This window comes from Chelonoidis abingdonii, chromosome 26 (assembly GCF_003597395.2).
Source record: "Chelonoidis abingdonii isolate Lonesome George chromosome 26, CheloAbing_2.0, whole genome shotgun sequence".
NCBI lineage: Eukaryota > Metazoa > Chordata > Testudines > Testudinidae > Chelonoidis > Chelonoidis abingdonii.
In genome coordinates, this window is record NC_133794.1 from 11,976,128 (window position 1) to 11,987,883 (window position 11,756).

Here is an 11,756-nt window from a genome sequence, read left to right on the forward strand (position 1 = left end):
TTTGTCCTAAAGAACCCAGCCTTGACTCCTCTCTGTGAGAATCTGACCCACTCTCCATCCCATTAGAAAATTTCCACAGAAAAGGCTGACAAACGAAGAAGCGTGTGGGTTTCCCCCCTGCCCCTGTCTAAACATTTCCACAGAAAATTTTCAAATTTTGTTGGGTGGAAATTTTGAATCCTGGAAAAACTTTCGGCCACCAACTGACCCATTTTTCTGGCTTTGGCCAAACTATTTTGGTAGTTGGGTGTTTTGGCTTTTTGACAAAAGATCAGAATTTCCCACAAAGCCAATATTTGCATGAAAAAATTCATTTTGTCAAAACCCACAATTTTCCACTATGAAATGACCTTGACCGAAATCTTTCTAGTAGTCATAGGCCACCTCCTTCCAATCCTTAAGTTGCTAAGTTCTTAGGAGTCTGCCTAGAACCATGTCTCTGTTCTAACAGTTCAGCCATATTCTGCTTGTCTACCTGTAACGTTTTGCGTTAATAAGCCAGTGCACAAAGTCCTTGGCCTTCATCTTGTCCAAATATCTGGTAAAATCGCTGGTGAAGGTGCCTTCAGAATGCCGCTTGATGTTGGAAGTAAAACTCCGAGCGCTTTTCGATTCAAAAGATTGCCATCTGTTTGAGAGAGAGGGATGGGAAACGTGAAGGAGGGTGCTGCAGTGGGATGGATACAGGGTCCTGTGGATAGCAAGCTGTGTCGGCAGGCATGAATTCTGTTCCCACCCTTGCCGCTGACTTGCTATGACAATGTAACTGTAGGTAAGTCCCATCCCTTTTGTCCTGTGTGTGTGTTTAGACTAAAGATATGTCTATGCTACCCGCCAGATCAATCCATCGGGGATCGATGTATCGTGTCTACATCGATCCCCAAATGCGCTCCCCCGTCAACTCCAGAACTCCACCAGGACGAGAGGTGGAAGCAGAGTTGATGGGGGAGGGGCGGCCGTCGATCCCGCGCCGCGAGGACACGAAATAAGTCAATCTAAGTCCATCTAAGATACGTCGACTTCAGCTGCGAGATCTTAGATTGATTTGCGCACCCTCCCCTCCCCCAGTGTAGACCGCGCCCAAATTCTCCAGGGCCCAGGCAATCCCTTTTTGGTCAGTATCTAGCGTAACAAGGCCCTGACCTTAGCCTGAGCCTGTCGGTGCTGCCATTATACCAAAACATACTTTGCTTATGCAGAGCTACACTATACACCATTAATAATAACACATTGCTTTTCTTTAACGTGTGTCTACGGTAGATCTCAAAGCGCTTTATAAAGTGGGGCAGCATCATATCCACATTTTTCAGATGGGGAAACTGAGACACGGGGAAGTGAAGTGATTTGCCCAAGGTTCCCCAGTAGGCCAGTGGCAGAGCTAGGAGCAACCCAGCTCTCCTAAATCCCTGTCCAGCGCTCTACCCACTAGGACCCACTGCCTCTTAAAGTTACCCACATAATCCACAAGAGGACCCGGCACGGCATGCTCAGTGTCTTACAGGACCAAATCTATACAGCGCTAGCGCAACGTGGCCCTGGTTCGTCAGGACAATATCAAGCTGTGGAGGGGTTGCAAGTCCTTTTGGAGGATAGCATTAAAATTTTGAAATGGTCTGAAGTAAATAGGATGGAATTCAGCCAGGACAAATGTAAAGTACTCCACTTAGGAAGGAACAATCAGCTGTGCACATACAAAATGGGAAATAACTGCTTAGGAAGGAGAATTGCAGAAGGGAATCTGGGGGTCATAGGGGATCACAAGCTAAATGAGTCAGGGTAACACTGTTGCAAAAAAAGCAAACATCGTTCTGGGATGTATTAGCAGGACAGGAGCGTTGTAAGCAAGATATGAAAAGTAATTCTTCTGCTCTGATTAGGCCTCAGCTGGAGTATTGTGTCCAGTTCTGGGTGACACATTTCAGAAAAGAGGTGGACAAGTTGGAGAAAGTCCAGAGGAGAGCAACCAAAATGATTAAAGGTCTAGAAAACATAATCTATGAGGGAAAATTGAAACAAATGGGTTTGTTTATACAAGGAGGAGAGGGGGAGAGAGAGAGAGTGAGAGAGAGTGTTTTCCTTAACCTGTGAGGCTAGAACAAGAAGCAATGGGCTTAAATTGCAGCAAGGGAGGTTTTGGTTCAGACGTCAGGAAAAACGTCCTAACTGTCACGATAGTTGAACACTGGAATAAATTTGCCTCCGGAGGTTGTGGAATATCTGTAACTGGAGATTTTTAAGAGCAGGTGAGACCAACACCTGTGAAAAATGATCTAGATAATACATAACTCCATGCCATGAGTGCAGGGGACTGGACTAGATGACTTTGCGAGGTCCTTTCCCATCCTATGATCACTAGGGCTCCTAAATGATACTACAGCGCCTAATAATATGGTCCATATTCTCTGTTCCTTTCCTAATACACCTCATCATCTTATTCACGTTTTCATCTGCTGCACATCGTTAATATGCTGTACCATCGCCTGGCAGCAAAGCCAAATAAAACAGAATAATTGACATTATTAAGCTCTGATGGGTCGCATTAGTGTTCTCTCCACCTACTTTAGCTCAGTACCACCAACCCACAGAGTACTTGTCAGTGACAAATGTACCTTACCTAGACTCATTGGACAAATCGTTGAGAACAATCTGCCAGCTGGCTGGGATCAACACCACGATTACTAGTCCATATAGGTAGAGCCACTGTATGCTTTTCATTTGGCCTTCTGGACAAGACAATAACACCCAAGGTTACAATTTGCCAACAGACTAAATCCAGCCTTAGCTGGATGAATCACAACACAAGTTATTTTACAGTGCATTTCCAGCATTTTGATGGGTGGAAAATTAGATCCTAGGACCTGATTACCTATAGGCATATATAATGGTTAATCAAAAGTACATGATTACAAGAAAACAGCTGTATATTTCAGACTTGTTTTTAAGGTAATAAATCTTACCCTGCACTCCTGTCTATATGGTCCCCGTTACCACAGCAGCCAGCTGAGCACCTCAATCTTTAGTGTATTTTTTTTTATATATATAATACACACACACCTCCACCCTTTAGAAGATCTAATTAATAATGGTTCAAAGATTTGAAACCAGGCTGCTGGAACAATTTTTATGGGTGAGGGGGTTGCTCAGACTCAATGAACCAAATTATAAACCCTGTATATGATGGAATCTACTTCAAGCCAGGGGGTGTAGCAGCACGCCTTGGACCTGTACTTCCAGCCCCCAACGTTTGAAATTGCTTATTATCCCCATATTTTCCTTTAGCTGGTCACTTCTAGGACAATAACACATCACTGAAGCAAGTAAATCAGACCATTTCCTGAGAAGGTTAGTCAAAATCCAAATGATTATTTGATATATAGTTAAAAACTCCCTAGTTTCACGAATAATTTAGAATTTTTAATCTTTTCCCTACCATCAGATACATCACTCTGACTTTACTTCTTCAAAGTGCTGAAACTGGATTCTGAGAAGGGGGAAAAGGCTTACCTTGCACAAGAACCAATGTTCTCCTAAAATCAGAATCTTGTTTTCCTTGTACAAACTGGTTGTGGCTAAACTCTGCTTCTCACAGGTGCTTTTAAGCTTGTTAGCAAGATGCTAAAAGATGATAGGTGGGTCACTGGTACTCCTGTTTTTAGTTGCATGAATCGTTATGAATCATTACATGGTGTTTTTTTTTTAAGTGGATCTGTTGCCGCATTTTCTTTTTTACGTACGCCTTCAGCAACGTGTTTTTTACAGTGCTCGGACCAATCAAGCTACCTATTAATTTTTCCCTTGTAGATAAACTAGTGCCACAACACATCCTATGTGGAGAAATGCTTTCTGAGCCTGCAGGGTTTCTGTTCCAAACACCTTTCTGCTCAAGTGAAAAGAAAAGAGCCAGAGTGCCAAAGAAACCCACCCCATTGTGGGACAAAAATACTTAAATTGACCATTTTCTTTGATCTCTGGAAGATCAGCCATGAATCTCAAATAACTGTAAGATGGATTTGACACAACATGTAGGGGTCCTTCCTGGCTCATAAGTTTGCCTCGTAGGAGCTCTTGAAATATAAAGTAATGAGGAATCTCACTGTCTTACAATGACTTGCTTAAATTAAAGTCCTGGACTGAACTTGTCTACTGAGGATGGACTTTCCATCCCAAGCCCTATTTTGGCCATCTCTAACTTCCTCTGAAACAACAGGCTAGATGCTCGGCTGGTGTAAACTGGCATCACTCTGATTTTGATGGAGCGATCCTGATTCAAATTCCTTCTGTGAAAATTGTTCTAATAATTTCTATATCACAGAAGCTAGAGAAGGACAACTGCTAGAGTCATCCAGTCCAGCCCCCTGCCAGGGCACTATTATCCCATATGGCCTCTGCCCCAGGGCTCCCTGCCAATGTGTGAATGCTGCACTAGTCTTTGCAGTGAAAAATTCTGCACAGGCAACATATGTTGCAAATCCTTTTAACTTCCTCCAGCAGGAAATCTGTTCAGGCGGTGGGGTAACTGGGAGCAACTTTACACCCCCTCTGCAGCCCTTTATGCTGTCAGGTTATTCATCCCCTACCCAGGAATCACAGAATATCAGGGTTGGAAGGGACCTTGGGAGGTCATCTAGTCCATCCCCCTGCTCCAAGCAGGACCAATCCCCAGACAGATCCCGCCCCCATCCCTAAATGGCGCCCTCAAGGTTTGAATTTATAACCCTGGGTTTAGCAGGCCAAATGATCCCCTCAATGAGCTATCCCTTCCCCTGTGAGTCAAGGGAGCTGCTGGGAGATACCAGTGCCCTAGGCAGAAAGTAGGTGTTGGTGCCTGCATTGCATCCTGGGATGCTCTTCATTGTTGCCATTTGAAGGAGCTGTCCCCTGGCTTTGAAGGGAGTGAGGCAGCTGCAGGTTTCCTTTTGGGGAAAGCAAGGGTGGAGAGATCTCTGAGAGTTTTCAGCTCTAGCATTAAACACTGATGGAGAATTTCTGTTGCCTGGAACTCCTGGAGATTCCCCATTAGCCCCTGCGACCTAGGTCAGCCTGGGACTCGACTGTACACCCTCTTTCCCTAAGACCCGGGCCTGTCGGAGGCCCTTTTTGTCTCATATCCCTAATCTCCCAGTCCCATGCTGATTACAATGCTGTTCTGGAGGAAATGTTTGAATGGTAGAACTCCAGTGGGAATTAGAATTTTCACTACCTCTGTAGAGCTGTGTAAACTGGAGCCCAACTTTATCGGTCCTCCAAATCTATGGACCAGGTTACATACCTTTTTTTACCAATAGATGGCGCTCCTTGTATAAACTACGGGCATGTAATCATGTGTGGAAATGGCCAGAATTTTTTTGGCTGGAACTTTCCTTTTCCCCCCCTTCTCCCTCCCCCACCAAAAAGCAAGATTCAGCAATACAAAAATTCACAAGACGTTTCTGTTGACTTTTGCCAAATTGCTGGAATTTGTTTACTGGGGGGGGGGAGGGGGCGATTGTTCATTACAGGAAAAACAAACAAAAACATCAGAATCAGAGGGGGAGCCGTGTTAGTCTGGATCTGTAAAAGCAGCAAAGAATCCTGTGGCAGTTATAGACTAACAGACGTTTTGGAGCATGAGCTTTCGTGGGTGAATACCCACTTCGTTGGATGCATGCATCAGAATGTTTCGTCTAAATATTTGGAAGTGAAACTTTTTGTTTTTTGTTTTAAAATGAACGTGAATTTAAATTTAATAAACTACAAATGTCCAAAATCAAAACAAAATGGTTTGCTGTTGCTATAACAAAACATTTCATTTGACCAGAAATGAATTTTTTTTTCTGGTCTTTGACTTGCCAGAAATTTCAATATTTCCCTTTTTGGTCTGACCCTAAATCAATTATTTTTCCCCTCGACTACTCAAAATTGCCAAACAAACTGATTCCTTTGGGTAAGCAGGAATTTCAAAGTTTAGCGAGGAAAGAATTAAAAGAGAAACGGCAAGAATTATGGACCAAGGAGGGAAGAGAGAGAAAATTCTATGAAGTATGCCCCCCAAAATAGAGGGTAATGTGCAACTCTAAAGCTCTGACAGGAGGAGTGAAGGACTCCTATATAGACTTGTTAACTGGCCACTGTGTTGTGAAGAATCATTTTTAGCTGTTGACTAGACACCACAGTGGGTTGTGGAATGCGTGTAAGGTTAAAACAACAGCTGCCCACTTGCTTTGGGAATGTAGGGAGTGTTTCCAGGAAAGGCAAATTCTTTGTGAAGAATTTAGAGGCTTTAAGGTGACGGAATATACTATGAGGGGTTTAGTGGGTGTATCAGGAAGGTAGGATCACACTAGAAAAGCTCAGTTGAGGTTTGCGTTTTCTAAGGATACAGAGCAGGGGAAGTGTGAAGTGGCATGAAGGTATACGGGAGAGGCTGCTTCTCCATAAAGCATAAGAAGTCATCTGAGAGTGGAGCTGCAGATAGGGCTCTAACCGGAGTGGGGAAGGATAGAGAGCACAGAAAGGGGCTGAGAATAGTACACCAGGGGAACCAGGCTGCGTGCTCTGTCCCAGCCATAAATACTTTCAAAGGTAGACCAGGAAGGAGCTGGGAGCAGGGCCAGGGGATGAGCTGAAGAGAAGCTCCAAAGAGCAGAAGAACTATTTTTGCTTGTTGGGACTCATAGACTCATAGTTCTTAAGGTCAGAAGGGACAATTATGATCATCTAGTCTGACCTCCTGCACAATGCAGGCCACAGAATCTCACTCTCTAGTCTGGTGCCAGAGGGCTAAGCCATAACTCCAGCACAGATTGGGTTGTGGAGAGCTGAGGAGAATCACCTCGAAGAGGGAAACTGAGACAAGGGAGTGCCCACCATGCTTGGCCAGTACATGGTGCTATGGGGCAGCCACACCCACTACAGCAATACTGAAGCCCCTTCACAATACCAGAGAGGGATAAAGGGGCTGTAGGACTTGTTTACATGGCAAGTCACTGTGTGGCAAGCCAGGATGTGAATCTACTATATGCATCAAGGTGCGCTTTGGGACTTTATGTGCACCGTCACAGTGTCCACACGGGATGTTACAATAGATTTATACAACAGCTTGCCGAGAGTAACTTGTCATGTAGACAGCTTCTTAGTATAAATGAGATTAGAATCCGGCTGTGGGAGTTTGACCATTTACTTCACTGGGAACAGCCCTCAGCACTTTTGAAAATCTCCTACTTCCTGTTCTGTTGCAGAATTGCTTCATTCGTTCATTCATTCTTAGACTGCTCAACCCAGTCTGATTCCTATAACTTTTGGTATCGACACAGGTGCAATGGTTCCAATTTTTAACTTCTCTGCTGTTCACATTCTTCAGTCTCGGAACAGTCCTATTGCAGCCAAGTAATTATCTTTCCACCGAAGAGGGTTTTTTAATATCACTGTCCAAATATCACTGTGGTTCAAATGGGTGCCGGACTAGAAGAGTCGTCTGCTAATTAGGTATAATCATGGTTTTAAATGAAAGCTTTTGATATCACAAAAGCAAGGCAATAATAGATTAATTAGCTCAACCTTTGGAAAACAGGTCCAAATTGCACTGATCCACTGATCTCTAGCACGTCACTCCATATTAATGCTACCCAATTTAGTTTGCAGGGACATTGTTATGATATAGTGTAATGATCTCACGACCTTGTAAGGAACTCCAGACATCAGCTGTGTCAGTTATTAGGGATGGGGAACGAATCTAGTTTCAACCAGTATTTCTAAAAATATGAGGGTTCCTCATGATTCTTCTAGCTGCATAATGAGACGGATGCTCTAGTAATGATCAAAAATGTGAATTTTACTGTAACAAAAAAGATTTTCACGAACTATATGAATACCCCACCCAACCGGTCGGGAAATACTGATTTAGGGCGAATATTGTCCAAGGGGTGCAGTGTTTTTAATTTCCTGAAAGGCATCAATCAATGAAGAAAGTGGCTTGGATCCAAAATGAATAGTTAGCCCTGGGACAAAATGGGTGGCTTTTAACACAGTTGAGTCTGAAATCTCAGCCCTTCCTTTCCTGGGAGGGAAGCATTTTGCTCTTCTAATTGGTCTGCCAAGCTCTGGATTTGACATTCAGGCACAACTGACAATGCATGCTTCTGCTGGGGCGGTAAGGGACCATTGTACTGGTGTCAAGAATAGCAATTGTAGAGAAAGTCCAGCCCAGCCGCTCTGCAATGGCGGTTCATGTGCAAGCTGGTTGGCATATAGGAGCTGTGAGGGAATGGCGCATGCTCTGTGCAGATGGAAACTTCAGAAAATGTAGCTGCTGAGCTCCAACAATTTTCTACTGAGCATGAGCAAACTGAATATTTTTTCCCTCAACGTCTTATCCCTTGGTCCAATTTGAGCAGCTTTCCCAGGGAAACAGCAAAAGACACGTTCCTGACACGGAGGGTGCTCCCTTGCCTGTCAGAGGTTGGTTAGGCCTTTAAAGATGGCCAGGCTCGGCCCGCCGCATCTTTGCTGGCTCAGCTGCCACTTCCTTAGATGATATCAGTTCGCTAGGTTGCATGAATTAATTGGTTCAGGTAAAAGGATGCTGGGTGGATTGAGCGCTCTCTGCACAGTAGCAAGGAAGGAAGCAGCAGAGAGCTGCAAAGGGCCTGTGAGACAAGTCAGGGGAGCAACGTGTGCTCCAGAAAGCCAGACGGACTGGGCGAGGGCAGCCCTTGAGAGCCACTGGGCTATGACTGGCAGGAAGCAATGGGTATCCATTCCATGTTGACTCAGTTTGGACTCTCCATGGGGAAGAAACCAGCAAGTCAGCAGTCTGGAAAAAAGACTTTTCATTGAGCCCAGGCAGGGCAGGAGATTATTTTGGTTTATGTTGGACATGAAGATTCTTTTGTGGACCTTTTTATTTACCACCCCTGAACTCCAGGAGGGGGAGCAAACTGAGCGTGATTTGGCTGGAGGGCCAAGTTGCCAGAACCGGCCATGGGGAGCCGATGGTGGGAGAGGACGGGAGTTGTAATGCTGCATTCTGCTGCCAGGGGGTGTTCAGGTGGTGACTTCTCTCATTGTATTGCATGGAGGGGCTGGAGCTTCTCCACTCAACAGTTGTGAAAATCTTTTTTTATTGCCATGGGTGAAATAATGTAACTTTCCCTGACCTCATCCTGGGAAACATCTGAAATGTGGTAGTTTGAAACTTTTATTTTAAAAGATAAAATAATTCAGCCTGAGGCAGACACCCAGCCTGGAAAACTTTGGCTGAACTGATTAAAATGTGGCAAAGTTATGAACAACTGAAAATAGGGTCTTATGGTGGAAAATGTTGGACTAACTTAACTGTAGATGTTGTCACCTCTGCTGGCTGGAACAGTAAGAAACCCTGGCACATGCATGGTTGGAAAGGAGTCAGGGCAGTGAGATCATAACATGGGGTGTCATGTGGTATCGCTAATCCCAAACATTAAAAAATCATGAGTTTGCTTTAAACAAATCTTTAGATTTAAATATATATATTTCGGGGGTTCATTTTGTTTTGCAGCTGGTTTCTGACACTTGAAGGTAAATCATAATAATAAGGTGTACTCGGGCCTTGTTTTCAATCTTTGCCATTGCTGGGGCTAGAAACTAGCCTTTAGTTTTTTCAAAGGAAAGCTGTGAGTCCCACCAAATCCCATGACTCTGGGAGCTGGAGCTTTAAGTAAAAACACCAAAATATTGTGAGACTCATAAGCAAATTGTGAAGGTTAGCAACACTGGGGAGAGAGACACTTATGGGGGGGAGGAGCTATTTCACAGTGTGATGGAGTAGGGGCTTTCTGTGTGGGGAATGGGAGAGCAGTGGAGGACTTTAGAGGATGGACGATACCAGAGCCTGTAACCTGAGCTAGGTAAGGGGGGGGGAAGGTCAACATCTTTGCCCGGGAAGGGGGAGAAAGGAAGGGGCTGGCAGGAGGGAAGTAGTTTTCAGTCTGGGTTTGGGGCTGTGTGGGCGGAATTCAGGGTATCCTAGCTGGGATCCAAGCATCTTGAAAGCCCAGAAGGACTCGATGGAGGGGTCCTGACTGTGCCTGCAAGCTCTGCTGTAACCTGTGTTCCTGTTGTCCAATAAACCTTCTGTTCTACTGGCTGGCTAAGAGTCACTGTGGGTACCAGGAAGAGGGGTGCAGGGCCGGACTCCCCCACACTCCGTGACACACAGGTACGACATGTTTCCTTGAAGAAGATTCTTTTTCCAGTTCGCATACAGTCTAATTTTTGGAGGGTTGCGGTGCCATCTTCTTTCACCACTGAGTGTCTCCCCAGCACAGCAATAAACTGAGCAGACGTAAATTGGTTCTAAATACTGGGAGAAACACTTTCAGACCCAAGGATCCTGATTCCTGCTCTAAATACTAGATCCCAAACCTGGGAATGGAATCCAGGATTCCAGATTCCTAATTCCCCCATAACCATTAGAGCACCCAACCCCTGCTTGTGCCTCTTATTGTATACCCCAGAGCAGGTGTAACTAAGTAGGCTGGCCTTCAGAGGGGTCAGCACCACTGTTTGTGCATGTACCAGTTGAGATTTAAACTGGACCTTCACCCAGCCTGTCTTGTCTGAACAGATCAGAGCTGACAGTTCAGCCCAGATCTCACCTGCCCAGCCGCTGTAAGGATCTGAGTCACTTTCATTGCAGAGCATTTGCAGCAGGTGGAGCTGGAGTGACCAGACAGCAAGTGTGAAACATTGGAACAGTGATTGGGGGGTAATAGGAGCCTATATAAGAAAAAGACCCCAAAATCAGGACTATCCCTATGAAACTGGGACATCTGGTCACCCAGACACATGATTGTGGTTCTTGGCTTCCTCGCTTCGTTGCAGGCTGCGTTTATTGAGAACAGAATCCAGTGTGTGGAGTGAAAAGAACGTGTTTTTTCACACTCCCCCACAGCTGTACCCAAAATAATACCCAGCCCAAAAGTTCCTGGGCGAGTTCACACATACTTTTTACCTTAACTGTAAACATAAGCCCCATCTATGTTAATTGACAGGTGAGTTCACACCTATCAACCTCGATAGGTGTTACTCCAAGCTCAGTGAGGCTTTAAGCCAACTCATAACAAGGTTTCACCCAGCTCATAACAATTATTTGTGGGAGGTTGACAGAAGATCTAGTAGAAAAATGGGGGGTGGGGGTAAAGAGTTAACATTGTTGAAAATTTCCCCTTCCTTTCTTTGTTCTGGCCAAAATCCAAAAGAGTCAGCAAAAATGTTCACCATAATTTCAACATTTTGTTTTAATTAGAGGTTAAAATTTTCAAAAGTGACATCACTTTGAGCAACAAAAAAGTTTTGTTTGAGTTCTATCATGTTCTGGCACATCAGATGGTTTTTAAAACCTTCTAAAGAAGATTCAACTAAACAGCAAAAGGCTGTGCTGGAACAGCCATTTCTAAACAATTTATTCTGCAATCACAATTCTTGTCAGTTTTCCCCTATGGAGAAAAATAAGTGCCTAAACTCACTTTTTGAAAATGAGATTGGAAATCGGGCCCCAAGTGACTTAGGATACTAAAGGTATTTAGGCACCTAAAGATGCAGCTGGTGTCTAGTAGGAGTCACAAAAGCACCTAAGTAGGTTAGGCACCTAATTCCCATTAAAAGTCCATAGGAGTTAGGTATATAACTTAAGTGCTTCTGTAAATCTCACAAGCCATCACTCTGCATCTTTAGGTGCCTTTGAAAATCTGGCCCTGAAGCTTTTTAAAAATTTACCCCAGCTCGATAGCTGACTGAAA

General features: G+C 44.4%; 1 protein-coding gene across 1 annotated transcript; it reads right to left on the reverse strand.

Annotated features, from left to right (window-relative positions):
• Window positions 1-471: 471 nt before the first annotated feature.
• LOC116828441 (exendin-3-like) lies at window positions 472-2,715 on the reverse strand. Its single transcript, XM_032786672.2, has 2 exons — window positions 2,615-2,715; window positions 472-628 (listed from the first exon to the last, which is right to left on the reverse strand). The coding sequence occupies exons 1-2, from the start codon at window positions 2,713-2,715 to the stop codon at window positions 472-474; spliced, it is 258 nt and encodes an 85-aa protein (XP_032642563.2).
• Between the last annotated feature and the right edge of the window lie 9,041 nt (window positions 2,716-11,756).